We start from the raw sequence: 19,388 nt of genomic DNA on the forward strand, positions 1-19,388 counted from the left end.
CTCTGTTTGTCAGAGGGTGGAGATGGATGGCAGGAGAGAGATCACTCGATCATTGTCTGTTGGGTTCACTCCCTCTGGGGCACCTGGCATTGGCCACTGTTGGTAGACAGATACTGGGCTAGATGGACCTTTGGTCTGACCCAGTACGGCCATTCTTATGTTCTTATGATTAATCTGATAACTTCACACTGAAGCAAGCATATGAGAATGGGGCTTCATAAAATAGACACAGAAACCCAGCAAATGTCAAATATTTGCAGGTTTGATAATTATGTGTGTGGCAGTCTGGCAAGCCCTAAGAACCATGCATTATAAATTTTCTGTGCTCACTGGAAATGCATTGACATGCAGCTTTTATAATTCAAAGAAACCAATTATTTAAACTCTTAAAACATGAGCAACGATTTCTCAAAAAATAAACACCAGAAACCAAAAAACATTGTACACAGTGTATTAGCTTCTGTTCTCATCAAAAAAACTCTTATCCTCTCCACTTCCCTGGCACTCAGTATCCACTAGGATTAATAAAGCTATATTGAAGTGCTGCTTATCTTATGTTCACAATAAGAAATGATTTTGATGAAAGAAGAAAGCTGGAGTTAATAGGGAGACTAGAGTGGAGGAAGAAAATGTGGTGAACAGAAAGGAATTAATGTGAGTCAGTGGATGTACATCTCTCACACCCCTAAACACCTACGGTGGAATCCTGGCCCTACTGAAGTCAATTGAGTTTGCTATTAACTGCCGTGGAGTAGGATTTCACTCCCAGGGCCCAGTCCTGCAATCCTAAGCCATGAAACTCATGGCAGCTGCACATTATAAAGTGGAACACATCATGGGCATTTTACACGGGGAGCACATCATATCACTGCACCACAATCTGCACTGTCTGCCTATTAGCTCCCAGGTAGAAATTGTTGGTTTTAAACTGAATGGCTTGGGACCTCATTACATAAGAGCCTGCTTCTCTCCTCTTGTGAGAGAGAAACAGCTAAGTGAGCAACAAAAGCACTTGAACTAACACCCTCTTGGTTTAAAAAGTAGGCGGTGGTAATAAGTCATTTTCTGGGACAGAGCCTCACTTTTGGAATGCATTCCCTTCTTCGGCCTGCCAGAAGCCAGAAGCCAGATTTGTAAACCACCAAGGGAGGCTGCAAGGATCATCTTTTCCCCTCAGGCTTATGGGGAAAGGGCAGGGTGCAGTGTAGTCTGGTGGGATGTCAGATAAGGATTTACTGGTATTGCTGTAGATAAGTATTACTGTGGATTTTTATGGCATTCCAGGATGCATTTTTCTGTGTTTGTGTATGATTTATATTTTTGTAGTTGTAAATTTTAATTGCCATAAAAGCACCTACAGTAGGAGAGAGGTTCTTCACTTTCAAGGGAAATACACAAAATTACCCTCTTCTACTTAAAGTTTTTATGCCTCGGAAGTATCCTACTCAAGTTGCTCTCAAGAGACTTTAACTTGGTACATAACACATTTCCCGTGGAGTATTCTCAAAGAAAATATATGACCGCAAATGAATCATAGAGAGTAACTGCAAGAATGGACGCATCTTTTCTATTATACTTCTGGGCACGGGTGCTGGAACAATTTGCATAGTGGTGCTGAGAGCCACTGAACCAAACTCCAAACCCTGTATATAATGGAAACCACTTCAAACTTCATACTTAACTTTCACTACCACTTGAACTAACCAGCTACTACACCATCTTTCTTTTTTGCACTTTTTTTTTTGGAGGAGGTAGAGGGGAGGGAGTCAAAGGAGAGAAACGAGCTGTTTATTTATATAGTATGTTTCAACTTGAAGCATTTCACCATGCTAAATCCAAAGATTTATATATTGATATTACTTTAAGGTGCTATCAGCTGTCACTATAATAAAAGTCATATTTCTTTTTTTAACTACATGCCAGTTCTTTTTAGTGAAAAGTCAGATCTTCCTACTGTAATTAGCTCCTGATATGTCAGTTCTGCATAGAAAAAAGAAAATCACATCAGCCTTTTAAACATGATTCCAGGGCTGGGTGAACAAACTGGATTCAAACATCTGAAAGCCTGAACTGGCTCAGAACTGTGAGACAAATGTTTGCTTGTATTTTGAGACTTCGAGCTGCAAAGGAAGAGCTTGTTTTCAGGTCTGTATTGCCACTTATAGTGAAGAGTCAATACATACGTTGAAAATTTTACATTGGGACTTAGTGAGGTGGGAACACAAAAAACAAGCAAGAGAAACTAATTTAAGCTAGAGAAAATACTGTCAAGAAGATTTACTAGAAGAAATAACTTTTTGCTATGGATAAAAGACAAACATGAACAAAAAGGTAGAGAAGACTCAAAGCATAAAACATTTTGAGCTGCAATAAAAATTAAACAACACAGATGGGCTAGAGAAACAGTAGTAAAAGTAATACATTCTGATGTCGCATTGGAGACCCCCAGTTAAAAGCGTTCAGGCTCTGACACTAGAGACCAGATATATCACAGAGGTTGAAATATTTGTTTTCAAGGGGGAAAATAAGAGGGGATTGCTGATGATCACACCATTCCTCAAGATTTCCCAGCCACCTGATTATACAGCATTGGAGATATCAAAAGTAGAGATGCTGGATTTATCCCAGTTAGCCAGAGGGAAAGTGCTACTGTCAGGGAAAGCAAAGGAAGGGCTCAAAGTAAATGAGAAGGGCCCCAGATTGTAGGCATGGTTTTACCCCTAAAGAGGTAACCTGTGTACCTATATCCCACCCACAAATGAGGGGAAATGCATCGACATGTGTGTTTTGGACACATTTCAATTTGAGAAATAATTAAGTGGGCTTCATCTATTGTCCCATGTGAAGGAGCAAAATCCAATCTGGAGGTAATAATGGCATGGGTTACCATGGTGAATTCTGTGTCTGAATGTAGAGATCTTATGCATCTAGCAAGGAATAGATCTAAAAGGCACAATTGACTATTGAAATTCTCTGAAGTGGCATAAGGCACACTGCAAGTTAGTGAATGCATTGGGGAAAGAATGGAAAACAGCCTCAATATTGAAGGCATTAATCTTCCCTACAGTAACATCCCTGCCAAATGCTTCCTCCACACCACTAACATCACCTCCCTCATATCCAGACTGAGCTTCAACTTCACTGTCATTCAAGTACTAATCTGGAGAGATTCATAGATTCTAAGGCCAGAAGGGACCATTGCTCCAGGGATTTGGAGCAATCACATTTTTGAATTGCTCTGCTCCGGCTCCGCTCCAGCTCCGGGAAATACCTACTGGTCCGTGCTCCAGCTCCAGGCTCCGCTCAAAAGCCCTGATTGTGACATCTAGTTTGCCTTCTTGTATGACACAGGCCATAGAGCTGTCCCAAAATAATTCCTAGAGCTTTTTAGTAAAACATCCAATCTTGATTTAAAAATGGTAAGAATACACCCACAATCCTTAGTAAATTGTTCAGATGTTTAATTACTCTCACCATTAAAAATGTATGCCTTATTTCCAATCTCAATTAATCCAGCTTCAGCTTCGAGCTATTGGGTCGTGTTATACCTTTCTCTGCTAGACTGAAGAGCCCATTATTAAATATTTGTTCCCCATGTAGGTACTTATTGACTGTAATCACATCATCTGTGAAGGAGCAGAGGAATGGCCGCCTGGCACAGCAGGGGTTAAAGAAAACCTGTGCGCTCAGCTAGCCTCACCCCGGTATACATGCAGCCGCTGCCAGGCCTGGAGCAGGGAGACAAGAAGGGAGCCTGGCTCAGTTGGGGACTGACTGGCGAGGAGGCAGGAGCTCTCTGTTTGCCTGCCTGAAGGGACAGATCAGTGGAGGCAAGTAAGCCACTGGAGGCAAGTGGACGGATCAGTGGACACAGCCACTGGAGGCAAGTAAGCCTTCCCCTGCCAAGGGGAGCCTGCAGCTAAGCCCCAACTGCAAGGTAATTGAATTAGCGTGGCCATGCTCCAGGTTAAAAATACTTTAATTGGATGTAGCCCAGGGAAACAGGTCTTGAACACCCCCGCCAGGGGCAGCTCCAGGCACCAGCACGCCAAGCGTGTGCTTGGGGCGGCAAGCCGCGTGGGGTGCTCTGCCGGTCACCGCGAGGGTGGCAGGCAGGCTGCCTTCGGCGGCTTGCCTGCAGAGGGTCCGCTGGTCCCGCGGCTTCAGCAGACCTCCCAGAGGCTGCCGCCAAATTCACGGGACCGGGGACCTCCCACAGGCAAGCCACCGAAGGCAGCCTGCCTGCCGTGCTTGGGGCGGCAATTCCTAGAGCCGCCCCTGCCCCCACCCCGGCCAAGAGGCAGACCCATCTCCCCTGTTAAGGGGTTGAACTACACAGGGCCCTGGGGAGGGTCCGGGTTCCCCTCTAGCCCTTCTGACCAATGGTATAGTCACTAGGCCACCCGGTCACCGAAGGCCCCTACCACATCATCCCTTAAACCTCTCTTGGTAAAGTTAAATAGATTGAACCCTTTTAATTTATCACTATAAGGCATGTTTTCCAATCCTTTAATCATTCACTTGGCTCTTCTCTGAACCCCTTCCAGTTTATCAACATCCTTCTGGAATTGTGGGCACAACAACTGGACACAGAATCCAGCAGCAGTCACACTAGAGCCAAATACAGCAGTAAAATAATCTCTCACCTCCGACTCAAGATTCCCCTATTTATGCATTCCAGGATCACATTAATTCTTTTGGCCACCATGTTACATTGGGAGCTCATGTTCAGCTGATTATCCACCATGACCCTCAAATCTTTTTCAGAGTCACTGCTTCCCAGGATAGAGTTGTCCATCCTGTAAGTATGTTCTTTATTCCTAGATATGCAAATTTAATGATAAAACGTATGCACTTACAATTAGCCAAATTAACGTGCATGTTTGCTTGCACCCAGTTTACCGAGCGATCCAGATTGCTCTGAATAAGTGACCTGTCTTCTTCATTACTTATCACTCCCCCAGTTTTTGTGTCATCTGCAAACTTTATCAGTGATGATTTTGTTTTCGTCCAGGTCATAGAAAAAATGGTAAATGGTCTAGACTCAAGAACCAGTCCCTGAGAGATTGATGATGATTCCTCAATCACAGTCCATTTTGAGACCTATCAGTTAGACAGTTTTTAGTCTATTTAATGTATTCCATGTTAATTTTATATTGTTCTAGTTTATTTATGGAAATATTGTGCGGTACCAGCCAAATGCATTACAAAAGTCTAAGTATATTATGACAACACTATTACCTTTTATCAACCAAATTTGTAATCTCATAAAAAAATCCAAGTTAGTTTGAATGGATCTATTTTCCATAAACCCAGGTTGATTTGTATTAATTATATTATCCTTCTTTAGCTCTTATTAATCAAGTCCTGTATCAGCTGCTCCATTATTCATAGCCATAGCATGAGGGATTGCAGATTATTTTTGTGTACTTCTGATCATTTCAAGAAATATAAAGAGCCCCTATGTTCCACCTGTTAAGATGTTTCTCTGTGTCAAATATAATAACATTGACAAGTTCCATAGAGCAACTTCCCCAACACTTAATGCCTCTTAGTTGCTCTATCACTGCACAGTGGCCTTGAATGTGAAAGAGGAAATACTTATTTTAAAACTGAACATGATGATTTAATTTATCATATGTCATAGGGGCTCTTTATATTTCTTGAAATGATCAGAAGTACACAAAAATAATCTGCAATCCCTCATGCTATGGCTATTAAAGCATAGTTCTTTCAAAGTATAATCATTCCTGTATGTAAGGATCACAAAAATGACAGAATACTTACTGCTGAAGCAAGAGGCTTGTGACAAATTCATAGTCAAGTTTTTCATCACACTTCCCAATGTTGTACTGTGTAAGCAACCTCATACTTCATTGGAGAAACCTGACTTTCACTGACCCAGACAAGGTGAGAAAAATCTCTATTTGTCTCAGCTCTTGAGCAGAGGCAGTTTTATTGGCATCTGGCATCTTTCTAATGACGAACAAATGGTTATCCAAGTTCAGCATTTCCTCTGCATGTCACTTTGTTTCCCCTGTACATAGCATTTCATGGAAGCCCTGACTTCTATTTCATTGTGGGGGGGAAAAGACTGTTAATTCGGCCATACAGTAAGCTTTAGAAGAGAAGATATGATGTTCTTTTTATGTATCTTTCAATTCTTTGAACCCTGAATCAAAGGTCTGTTCAGGTGTTCAATAATGTACCATATGCTTCCCAATCTAATAGAAGTACTTCTCCATACCAACTGATGTCTTTTCTACATCTGTATTCATTTTGCTTTTTTCTTCAAAGGTAAAATGTTTAAGAACATTGGGATGTGCAATCTCCCAATGCTACAAATGTTCCATTTCTCCCCTTTTTCCTAATTAGGCACTCACAGAATAATCCCTTTTTGGCCCAACCTGCCTATTTCACAGACTAGCCCACAGACTGCATTCATTGTCTGCTGTTATCGATTGGGCTGTTAAGTCTGGCATCTGCACTTCCTGCAAAGAGGCTCCCTGATGTATTCAGACTCTATTAGTGAAGGAGAACATGAGTCATACTCATCTGTCAATTCTATTGAACACCTAGGTCTATTTTAGTGGAGCCTAGCAACTCTCCCCAACATTATCTAATGGTCTTTTCCTGCCTGGCTTTGAGCTACCATATACTACAGAGAAAGTCACTGGAACTTTTTCAGGAATAGTAGAGAAAAATCCACTTTTGTCCATCCATTCAGTATTATTTGTAAGATAACCTGATCAATGTCTTGATCATTTGCATTGTTGGAAAGCAAGGCTGAACTGTACTGCTATGAGATCATTTACATGCAAAAGCGCATCCATCAACCACCCTGGTCACCATATAGTAAAATATATTAGGATGATGAGGAGTGGTCCAACTTTTTTTTATCTTCTATTAGGTGCTCCTACTAGGAGTTCTTGTTTTGTTTTTTTAAAGTTTTCCACTGTTATTCTTTGAGTTTGGATTCAACAGGTTTTTTATAAAATCAAATTTATATTAGTTATCAGAAGAAAATAGATTCTTTGGGTCCTTTAATGACATTTAATGGCCTAGGGCAAGCCCTGACTCTTGTTTACTACCGGTAGAGAAAACATCATGCACTTCTTATATCATTTGCTTTTCTGCTGTTAGGTAGACAGGAAGTCAGTATCGTTTTAATTCCAACTCATCAAAATTGAGGGATCTCAATTCTGATTCTCTCCTACAGGGTTAGGTTTATAATTTGTGAGGCCTCTAGCCACTGGACAGAGACTGAGCACTGACACACCTCTTCTTGTGACACTGCTGCCAAAAGGTATGTTCCGTCTGCTCTGTAGGGTCCAGTCTTCACCAGTTCACCAAAGCTTGTGCTTAAGGCCAGAACTGTCTTCTTATGATTATGACCATCTCTGCTAGATCTTCATATCCACAAAGGTTTAATTGAACCCTTTCTTAGCTTAAAAGCACTGCAAATGAAGATGCCACCACAGAATAAAAGCCATAAACAAGTCACTTAACATTCTTGTATAGTCTCTATTAATCTGAGTGACCAGGCTTCTTCTTACTGTTAAAACAATCTTGCAAATCTGTGATGCTTTTTTTTTCTTCCCCAACTTCTATTCAGTGTAGGAGGAAAGAAATCTAATGTTAAGTACAGTGTTTCATAAATCTCCGTGTCTCACTGAAAATTTTTATTGTGTTTAGATGTCTTATTGTCTTGCTTCTCAAAGACGGTGATAATTCCAGCCAAGCCCCAGATATTAGCTGTTCTAAATTCTGGGTCAAACCAAAGCCCCAGAGCTCAACATGACCAACTTGGGAGAAGTTCAGATTTGGATCTGATCTTCCTGGCTCAGGAGTTTGTCCAGTTACTGCAGTTGAGAGAAGTTGTCAGTAAGCATTTCTAGCTAGCACTCATGTTACAACATGTACTGCTAAGTGACTCAAGTTCTAAAAGGGGATTCATTATTAATCATAAAAGGAAGTACATTTGCCAATTCATAAATGCCAAGGACTGCTAGCTTGTTTTTAACAGCTTTCCTCCTGTGGAGATTACATGGCTGAGGGCTCAAATTTGCTAAACCCACACATTTGTTGGGAAGTACTACATGTGACCTGGCATGCAGAGTAGTGTAGCTAAATGAATAAAACATGATATTTTGGTGGAAATAAAACTTCCGTCCTTTATGTGTTTCTTATTTGTTATGAATACGAGAACCTTTCTGAGGCAAGTATTATTTCTTTCAATGTTTGCTCTGAAATACCTTGCCTGCTACTAGTAATAAAGAAATGGAAATCACAAGCAGGCACTTAACTTATTGTCAAGGATCATACTTTATAATAGCCCTAAATTTCTATCACCATAATATAAAAATCAAACATTTTGCGCCTGATTATTATTTACACTGAGGCCCCTTTTACAGCAGTCTGGGAGTGTAAAGGGATTTTAAAGTGGGTGCCAATGTACACTGCCAGAGTGGTAAAACATGGCCTTATTGTGAATGAGAATCAGGCTCTTTGGGTTTGTGATATTCATTTGAAAGCATCTGATTAAGCATCTGCATTCAGATTGGTCTGGTAGAGGTCAAGTGTCTGATGTTTCTAAGCCAAACAAAATTCTGTTCTTGTGTTAAAGTGTATGTATAGGAGCTAACTATGCTTTTTTCATTTTGACTTCTATATTGTGTTTGCCAGCTGCTTTGCTTCCATATTAGCATTGTCAGGTTAAAGTATTTATTCTTGTTGGAGCAGTAATCATAGACCCTGATTCTGGAAGCTATAGCGGCTGCAGAGGGAATCTGAAAGGTCAGTCAGCCTGAAGGAAAGCACTAACATTACTGAGGATTAAAGGAAGAAACCCATATCCTAGCTAGAAGGAGCTTTGAAGCCAGCCAAGTCCGCTGACGAACAAACCTTTAGGGATTCAGATACAGAGTCTTTATCTAACTACTCTATCTAAATACTAGTGTTAGTATTTTCTGCCCAAAGGAAAAGCCAATATCACACAAAGAGAGGGACAAGTTGACCACAAGACCCTGAGGAGGAGCCAGTGAAAAAACTTCTGAAGAACCAAAGTCCCCAGCACACAAATCCTGAAGGTCCAGCTTAGAGTCAGGAGGGTAGTCTGATGCACTATAGCCCGTGTAACAGAAGGGACTAGCAGCCAAAATCTGATAGAAAAAATATCCTGGACAATCCGGAAAAAATTTCTAGTTCAATACGCCGCAACAGAGAAATGTACTAATCCTTAGCTAAACTTAATAGTGGCCATTGATTGCTCACAGAGAAAGCCCTTAGAATATACACAAAACTTTTATGAAGTTTCACTATCCTGCTCAAAAAATATAGTTCACTGAAGTATGGCATTTACTGAATGTAGGAGGACAGGGAATCATGGAAGATTTTGTTACGGCCTATCTTAGGCAGTTCCGCTTTCTCAGTGCCCGGTTATTGTAGGGCACGGCATGCTAGTTCCAACCGGCTATAACCGGTTGGAACCACTGTGTGAAAAGCCCCTACACCATTGGCCAAAGGGGGCGGCACCGAGGGTGGAAAGCCCCTATTGCATTATGCATGAGCTGCTTTGCTGCTGTTTATATAAATATGAGCATGATTTGTGCTTGCTTTTGGACTCCGTACCAGGCCGAGCTCCGGGGCGCTGGGTTCCCCGCCTCTGTGACAGCAACGCTTGGAGTCCCCGTTGCGGGTGTGTCACTTTACCTTCATTAAAGCCAATAACTTACAGTGTGTGTGTCGGCCTCGTTCTTGCAGAGCACCTTGGAAGGGCCTTTGCCTCCATAGAACCTAACACTGAATAAAGTAGATTTATAAGAAAAGTGTATTAGCTTACAAAGCAGTTTGAAATGAAGATGTCGGCAGAAGCTGGAACAGACCATATGAACAGAAGTGTAGCATCATGCATCAAACGTTAGAGTGGCACAGCAGGGACCTGAATTCTAGTTTCTGGCCTGCTGTGTTCCCTTGGGCAGTATCCCCTCTGTAAAATGAAATGCTGATACTGTACTGAGCTCCTTTGTAAAGCACTTAAAAATCTACTGATGAAAAAAGTTAGGTATTATAGATGATATTTGGTTAATATTAATTAAAAATCGCAGACGTTGGGGTATGTAATGTAGCTTCATTAAAAGGAAGGTATCCACTCTGGAGGGTGAGAAAGATATTGAAATAAAAAGGCCTGTCCTTTGTAGGTCAGTAATGTAAAAAGTTGGTCTGTTATCTTACACCAGTATATTGTCCTTGATACACCCACTGCCATCAATAGAAATTCCACTGGGGATCAAAGACCATAATATGGTTTGCGGTGTGATGATTAATACTGCTGGTAATTAGCAGTAAAGGTTACTTGGTGCCCAATAAACGTTATCTAGTGAAAGAAATATATTATTTTGTTACAATAGGTAATCAGTAGATAAAATAACACCCACACATGAACTAAGCTTGGTGAGTACAGAAATAGAACCTAAACAAAATCTATCATCATCATTATTGATAATTAATTTATTTCTATTGTGCGAGTGAGTAAGGACCCAAACAGGGATTAAGACCCATTGCACTAGCCACTTTGCAAACACGATTACACAGAAGCAGTCCCTGCCCCAGAGAGTTTATAATCTAAAATTTAGACAATATATGGCAGGTGAATAAGAAATCAAATAGGATATGAAGGAGGAGAAAAAGAGATGGGAGGACAAGATTGTGGCAGACACAGGTGTGCTTGTATAACTCAGTCGTAGCAGTGTTTTCAGTAGTCCCTGGTACTTGCCAGCCTAGCCTTATTTCACACACCATCATAATTACCATATGACATACAGACGCTATATAGAAAAGAACAAATAACCAGCAACAACAGGACTGAAAAACTAAAGACTGAACAGCAGCTTTAGTCATCTTTTTGAAGAAAACATGAATGCAGTTACAACTAAATCAAACAGAACAAAGTGCAAATAATTATGAAAAGTATAATTTTTAAATATAAATTTAGTTTCAAGTTCTTGTTCTCATGTTTTCAGGAACTGGCTAGTACATTTCTCCTTATGCTGTTGAGCACGTCTCTTTCACCTCTCCTATTTCTCTTACACTACTCAGCAGACTGATACAAAGAGGCATTCTCCCTTTCATAGAAGACTAGCGGAAGGAAATAACACAGGCACATAACCTGTTATCAAAGGCTGCATATTTGTAGGCTTCCATTTGGGCCCCAAAAATGAACTGATGGCATCTGGCCAAGCAGCAAGAGAAACTAAATGGTAGATATGGTAAGGTGATTTATCAGAGCAGTGGCTGAAAAGGGGAAGCTATTATATGCACCACTGTTGGTAGCACTCTGATAATTACTGCAAAGTAGTCTCAAAGGAACAATAATTTGTAAATACTTATAGCTTTGTTTTTGTTATTACTTATTATGTGCCTGTTATCCTGAAAACCAGAGCCATGAGAAACCAGCTCTTTGAGGTTTGCATGATATGAGGAAACACCAATGGGTGGATCCAGTCATCAAGCTTCACTCTTCCTGAAGTGCATTTTGTGTTTCAGGTTTGCAGAGACGCAGTGCTTAATTTGTAATGAAAGAGTTGCTGGAGCTCAAGCAATTTTTTTACATTCATAACTGATGCAGCAAACCCAGAGGTGTTGCGGCTATGAATGGTCAAGCCTAGAAGTGCTGGGGCTCAGCCCTGACTAGCCCTGGCACAAATTAAGCACTGCAGAGACTCCAAACCAACCTCACACCAAACCCTGTAAGTTTTGCTTGGTTTGCACTGAAACTGGTGAATTTCAGCACTCTCCTCCTAGGACCATAATTCCCCCTGCTTCTTACATTGTGCTATTTTCTGAAGGAAAGGTGGTGTTCCACAGCCAGCGGCCTCTCCCCTTTAGGTGGGGGCTATCTGCATCTTTGGAGTGTGCATAGCTGGCCCTACCCTTTGTTGTAGGGATTCCCCATTTGATATTGTGTTTTCTGCTGAAAATATACTCCAGAGTGAGGTAAAGTGTCTTCAGCGTGGCAGCAGTGGATCTGAAGAACAGTGGATCCGATGGTGAATGAAGGGACAGGATTGGCTGTCAATTCACCTGCATTTTATGGATTAGACTTAGATTCCCACTTAAAAAAACGTGCTAGATGAGGAGCAGGTCAGCCAACCAGCTATTTCCTGAAGATCTGATGGAGTGTGGAAAAGACTGGTGGCCTTTTGTTTTCCAGCAGAGACCACCAGGTAGGGATGGGCTTGGAACTGCCTGGATTAAGCAGGGTGCATGAAGGATATGACGGGATTTGGTATCTATTGGGAGGGTGGATATCATTAGAACAGCATTCTGTGAAGGGGAAGGAGGATCCTCAGTCAGCTCAAGTCTTCTTTGATGTTTCCTAAAGCCTGAACAGTGGTTTGGATTCATACTAAAACCTAGGATCTGGTAAAATTGCTCACTTTCAGGTTTGGATGTGAAATGTTCCCACAGCCCAAATGAACACTATGTACAACAGCTACTACAGTAGAAATGTATATTTTCATTTTATGGCACCTTAATGCATGAATCTGGGCTATTTATTGTTGTTGTTGTTGAAGTGTAATCCAAATTCACAATATAAACATATAGCCATAACTTCATTCCAGTCTCTCCCTTTTTTATGTTCAGCAATTAACATTTTTTCAGTCTGGCAGCACAGTAGCGCTGTATTTCACTTTCATGTGGGAGATCTGAAGTCAGGAGTGATTGTTTGACAAATCTGCCCTTTGACTTCAAGGATCTTGCACCTATTTACATTGAGGACATGAGTGGTGTACATCCAATCATTTTGTGAAATAGCCTACTTATGAAGAAGAAACTTCCATTACCCCTAACTGGCTATAGAGAAGATTCTAAAATACAGTTTAAAGGAACAGAGAACACAGGGGGAAAATCTGTGCTAAAATATAAGATATTGTTTTAGCTCCCTTGCTTAGGAGAAAAATGGAAATTTTCTTGCTGCTGCCAATTATAAAAAATAATATATGTTTTTTAAACAAAAGCTCAAATGCTCTAACTTCTCATTAATGACAACTATGTAATCAACCTGCTACTTACGGTTAGATGAAGTTGATTTGTCCAGTGACCAATTACTTTGTATTCTGCACTTTTGTTGGTCATTTGATACTGAAATATATCATAGCGCCCAGGTGCATCTCCATTTTCATTGAAAATAACAGGTGTTCCAGCACTCCCTACAAAAATGTTGAACAACAATTGAAATAAAGTTCCTCCAAAAACACTCATAAATCTATTTTAGCTTCTATTTTTTTTTCTTTAAGATGTTCTGGAAAAAATGAGACAATCTGATATGATCACATCAAGCAAGTTTTCATGCAATGTTGCCAGCATTATAATAAACCTAAAAAGCTTGTAAAGAAAAGGCCATTGTGTGATGTTATTACTTGCCTCACAATATAAACTATCCGTCAGTGCCAGCTAACCTATGTAAAATTAATCAAACCAAATTACAAAGACAAATGTTCAGTTAAATGTTTAACACTGATTAACATTAGATGGCTATTATAAGAAGCCAGGATAAAATCCGGGCCCTGTTGAAGTCAATGGCAAAACTCACACTGACTTCAATGAGGGTCAACACCTTCACCTCAGGACTAGAGCACAGTGTAAGAAAAGTGCAGGCAAGAGTCAGGTTGTGTCTAGCCAGCTGAGAGTTCCCCAGACATAGGGGAGTTCTCAGCTAAAGCTTGCCTAGCCTGGGCTTGCACCACACCCCCCAAGGCCCAGCATATGACGCATGCAAACAGCAGCAAAGGATTTTACTGGAGTGCAACTGGACTCTTGCTGGTCTCAGCTAGTGAACTTTGAATTGTCACTCTGGGACAATTGCCAGCTGGCATAGTTACAGAACCTTAATTAAGTCAATAGAGCTAAACCAGCATAGAACGGGTGTAACTCAGTGAGGAATTAAGACCAGAGTTTCTCAGCAATTACAATTGTCAGGAGTGGTGTACTGAAGGTGTGGCGAATTCCAACTCCCTCCACCCTGAAAATTAGAAAATGAGAGAACAGTCAAAGCGTTGGGGGAAGAAAGCAATGTGGGATTACACTTGCAGAAGTAGGGAGCTACTTCTATGATATAATGTTAAAAGACTTTGGGGGCCTGTATCAAATCATGTCTTAGCTAGAATATCTTCAGCACAGGATCAGGTTGGAGGTCCACATCTGGGAGTTGCCTTTTGGTGGCCCTACCTGTGTGAAATGACTCAGGGTTTTGTGAACATTTTGCAATATTGCAAAGCTCATACCAAAAATCTCTAGACATTCTGTTCAAATTACAAACAATTGTTATAAGTTCAAAGTCATTTTGTGATCATTTGTCAACAACCATTTAACATTGTATTTTAAAAGTAAGTAAGTGGGGGCTTTCCATGTTTTATCCACTTACAGTGTAGTTACAATGCAATGTATTATTTTAACCTATGATTGACTCAGGTGCTTATATGCAACATGTCACCATCGTAACTATACTGAATGCTTCATAACAGAAGGTATATGGTAGAAATCTTAGGAATGTGAGAACTGGTTTGGATAAACTTAGAGCTTAGCTGGACCTTCACCTGGCTCACAAACCAAACTTCTTCTGAGGCTCAAACACATTTATGCTTCTTGTTGTCCATTTCTTACTCATCGGCAGAACCAAAAGTATCAAAATATTTCAAGAAAGTCTGTTCTTGCAGTACTTCTAGCCTGCCTGGAATGAGGAAGTACAGTAATCTGTATTCATGAGGTCTCCAGACTATTTTAAAAAAGCCCAAATGGGAAGTATGTGGAGACATAGCTCTAACCAGTCTCCCCCACATGCCAATCAAAAGAGAGAGAGTTGGGTGACTATGCTGCACCCTCAAAGAAGTGCAGCAGATTACATTCTTCTCAGCACAACCTCAATGCTTCCCGATACTCCCACTGGGGGTGCAGTGGTGCACCATCCCTTCTCTTAGGACTGTAGCCCATGATATAGCCCCAAAGAGTGATAAAGAAGGACAAGCAGATGGGCTGCATATCTGAACCAGTCTCCTGAGCTTTGCACATCACTAACATAGTCCCTCACTTTTAGGTGTGCATTTGTCAATTTTTAGCATCCTTTTAAAGGGAGTTTCTGTGAATGACAATGCATATTATAAGGTTTCTGTGGCCTCCTAACATCCTCATACCAACTCCCTCAGAGCTCTACAGGCACAGTGGGGCTAGAACTCAGATCTCCCTCCCCACACTTGAACAAAAGGAGAATCTTTCTTAACATGACACATAGCTGGGTAGTTCTGATTCCATCCAGTTGAAGGCAATGCATATCAGCCAGTTCAACACAATATAAAGGGAAAGATTACCAGTTATTAAGGCTAAAATCATATTTCCTTATCATAATATGAAGTAATAATCTAGTACTGAAAAATCCCACCCACCCTGGGTAGCTGCCAACAGTTTTATAGCAAATGACTCTTTGTGGTAAACTAGCATATTAGCTAAACAGTACTAAAATAATGGCCTTCTGATCCCAATCATATGTGAACCCTTCAAAACTGAGGTCAGTTTAAACAGGGCCAACACTGTGATTCAGAAAAAAAATGAAAAAAAAAAACCCATAAATGAGGTGCATGTATGAGAGAGGGGAGCAAAAGGAAGATAATATTACAGAAGTGTTTGATTTTTTTAAACCTTTTGGCAAGAAGGATTCTTTGTGGTAAACAATTTCTTTACAAGAGCGGTAGATCTCAAACTTTTGTACTGGTGACCCTTCGCACAGCAAGCCTCTGAGTACAACCCTCCTTATAAATTAAAACCACTTTTAAATATATTTAACACCATTATAAATGCTGGATGGAAAGCGGGGCTTGGGGTGGAGGCTGACAGCTTGCAACCCCCTATGTAATAACCTCGTGACCCCCTGAGGGGTTCTGACACCCCCTTTGAGAACCCCTGTACAAGAGATTCCTTAGACATGAAAAATAAAGTCAGTGAAGGTGTAAAATATCACAGATCCACAAGCCCGATAAAGCTAGCTGAATATAATGTATGACAATACATTCTGCAACACATTCTGCATTAATACTACTGAATCTGAGAGGAATTAAAGAGTCCTTAATGAAAATGAATGTGTGGGGCTGTGTGTGGAGGAAGTTGAACAGCTAGAAAAGCAGATACTGAGATAGTGGTTGACTCTGATAGTCAGGAATTGATTCCCCAGTAAAGGACCCTAAAAATAGAGCAGTGATCAACCTTTTGGAAATGTAATTGGCTTTTTGAGAGAGGAAAAATGCTAATTTCTATCAACAGTCCTGAGATTCCTCATATAGGAATGTTTAATGCTTCAGAGGTTTGGTGTAAATGCTAAAAAAAATGGCTGTGATGATAGGCTGAATCAAGGACACGTACCAACAATTCCAAACTCTCCTGTAGCTGATTCAGTACAGTGATTTCCATAATATTTCATCAAATCTCAACACCTTACTATTCTCATGATACAAGCATATCAAACTGTAGCTATTTTCTTAAAGTAAGTGCTAATACAGAAGACTCATTATTGAAATCCTGATTCTGGAAGCTGATCCATGTGAGTGGATCCTCTTTTTCACTGGAAGTCCCACTGAAAATGAAGACTCATTGTGGGGGTCTGCCCAGGTAAATCAGCTTATAGGACTGAGTCCTTGTGATGCATTCAATAGACAATAGACTGGTCTATAGAGAAAAATCTCAGAACATACTATAGCTTAAAAAATGTGTTAGCATTAAGTCATATTGGAAGAATGTAGCAGTTTATAGGATCATCAGTCATTATAATTAATAATATAATCAGTTTTGAGTGCTAAGGATTATTGTATAGCTTCTCTTTTTAATTAACTGTTAAAAACAACAAAGAAAATCTCTGATGTACATTAATTAAAATGTGATTGGGGAAGTAGCAAAGGAAAAGTTCGTATTTGTACTGACAAGACATAGAAATCCCAAAAGAGAAGGAAGTATCTTTAACATATGAAAGGAACTATTTGTCACTGATATGCATTTCAACAAGACAGATGAAAATAGAAAGTTTAAACGAAATCAACTCATAGAGAAAAGAGGAGTTGTTCAAACATTTTATACTTGGTTAAGGGACAGAAATGGCAAAGAATTATCAACAATTAAGTAGAATTGAGGGAGTCTAATTTGCGAATGTTAGGCTGGCAGACAAAAGAGCAATATGCACTGTATCCAGTTATGTAAGGTTCACTGATAAATGCAGCTATTATCTATGCAATCTCCATGCAGAAGATCATACTCAAACAATGAACAATATGTTCTCTAAAATAGCAAACAATTATTGTCCTACAGCTATTAAAATTTGCATCTTCAAACAAAGATCTTTGATAACACCACTCTAGAATTACCAATCACGAGCTGAAGCCAGTGAAAGGTTCTCCCTTATCATGGACCAAATTCTGGCTGCTCTTATATGAGTGCACCAAACAGAGTTAGAGGGGGATTGGGAGAGTGCAGGGTACGTAATATATTGATTGTGTGTGTTTGTGAGATGATATTGTTGCCAAGTGGCTCGCTCACAGAGAAGATAAGGGGTCCAGGTACTACAGTTCATATTGTAGAAGACTATTTTAAGAGGTGCTGGACAATTCTAGTTCTGATTCCACAGAGGTGAGTGTTAATTGGTCTGGTGTCTGTTGCCTGCAGCATGTGGGTTCATTATAAACCTGCCACCCATTACATTTCTGCGCAAGAGACAGCCAGATCTCACATCTTGTATTCCTGTGCAGAAGGGGGAAGTGCTAGTGGCATGAATGGTACCAGATATCCAGAAGGGAGTAGACTAGACCTATGGCTTCACTGCCTCATGCACTATCAGCTATATCAGAGCTAATACTGGGAAGAGCACTCTGCACTGTATGTGCACACAGTGGCTGATTCATATGTGCTCCCTTCTCCCAGCAAACCTTGAGGCATTCTGCCCGTTCTCTCCATAATCAAGAAGTGTATCAGAGAAGCTTATCCGGCTTACAGCTGGACTGCACAGCAAGTTAAAGGAGAACTACGAGAGTCACACATTAAGTACATCGATGTATTTCTATGAAAATGGAAACATACAGAAGAATCCATTAAAAAGTCAACATTTTCCCACCCACATAACTCCTATACTATTTATATAGAAAAGCAGCGGCAATCTCAGCTACCATGTGACTGTTGGCAAATCACATGGATACAGTGAGACATCATAAAATATTCAGTTCTTGTGCAGCAACCACAGAATTAGGATGCATCAGAGACACAATGTTGCATTTGTGTGAAAGAATAGGCTGGAGTCTATCAAAATGTCAGTGGGCAGATAATATTCATTTTTTAAATATAAATAAATACACAATGATTTTTTTTTAAAAAATTTAATATATCTTTCACCTTCAGCAGTAGCTGATGTATTTTTCACAGTCCTTCTCAGAACAGCTTATGGTCCTGATTTTCTGCAGAGGGAAAATGAGAGCTCTTTTGCCTTAAGTGTTTGCCGGGAACTGAGTGAGTAGAGAAATGCTAGGGAGCCTCTGTCACAAATATAACTGAACTTCATTTGCAGCAGTGTCACCAAAATAGTACATAAAGCTCAAGAGAACAGTATAGTTGTCACCAACTCCCTCCCCTCAGAAATCACATATCCTCCCTAGCTCTGACTCCTCTACCATCCTCCCACACTCATTTCTCCTGAGCCGCCTTCCTCCTCCCAGGTCACATTACCAATCTTCACTTTTCCACTGTTTTCTTTCATGCAGCTCCACCCCACTTACCTAGAAAGATATACTTATTGTACCATGATTACTTCTTCACTGTTGGCCCTCCATTGCACATGCTATGTTGTCATTCCATTAGGACATTCCTGTCATGTTCAGCAGCACAGCAGGTGGATTCTCCCTAGAACACTTGGTACTAATCAGGAGATAAACATGATACCCTGATGACTTAATTTATAGCCAAGCCATTCTGGAGCAGTGGTGTCATTGCAAAATAAATAAATAAATAAATGAAAATGTAAAAAAAAAAAGGAGGCATAAGTGTGGACCTTACAAAGGGCTCTATATGAGGTTAAATGTACAACTCATGATTTTATAAGACTTCTTCATCTTTCATTGGTATCTGGATTATTTCCTCTGAACTGAGCCCTTGTGGTGGGTTGTGCTGCACAGTATGCTTGCAATTTCACTTCCATTCTACACCCTATTTTTGACATGCACACACACCCTTAACTTTTCAAATAAAGGCTTATTGAGCTGAAAATTGGTAGAATGCTTCTTGGGCCAAGGTGGAATATTTCCTACCAATTTACAGAAATACTGAAAGTGGGGAGGAGGGGTTCTGGAATTACTCTCTCTTCAAAT

General features: G+C 40.3%; 1 protein-coding gene across 1 annotated transcript in view; it reads right to left on the reverse strand.

Moving 5' to 3' along the window:
• Positions 1-19,388, reverse strand: part of GRM8 (glutamate metabotropic receptor 8) — a 485,373-nt gene that overhangs the window by 77,058 nt on the left and 388,927 nt on the right. The window contains exon 8 of the mRNA XM_039513552.1: positions 13,075-13,211. Within this exon, the coding sequence (XP_039369486.1) occupies positions 13,075-13,211 (137 nt within the window). The remainder of the gene's footprint in view (positions 1-13,074; positions 13,212-19,388) is intronic.

Source organism: Mauremys reevesii, linkage group 1, assembly GCF_016161935.1.
Source record: "Mauremys reevesii isolate NIE-2019 linkage group 1, ASM1616193v1, whole genome shotgun sequence".
Taxonomy (NCBI): Eukaryota; Metazoa; Chordata; order Testudines; family Geoemydidae; genus Mauremys; species Mauremys reevesii.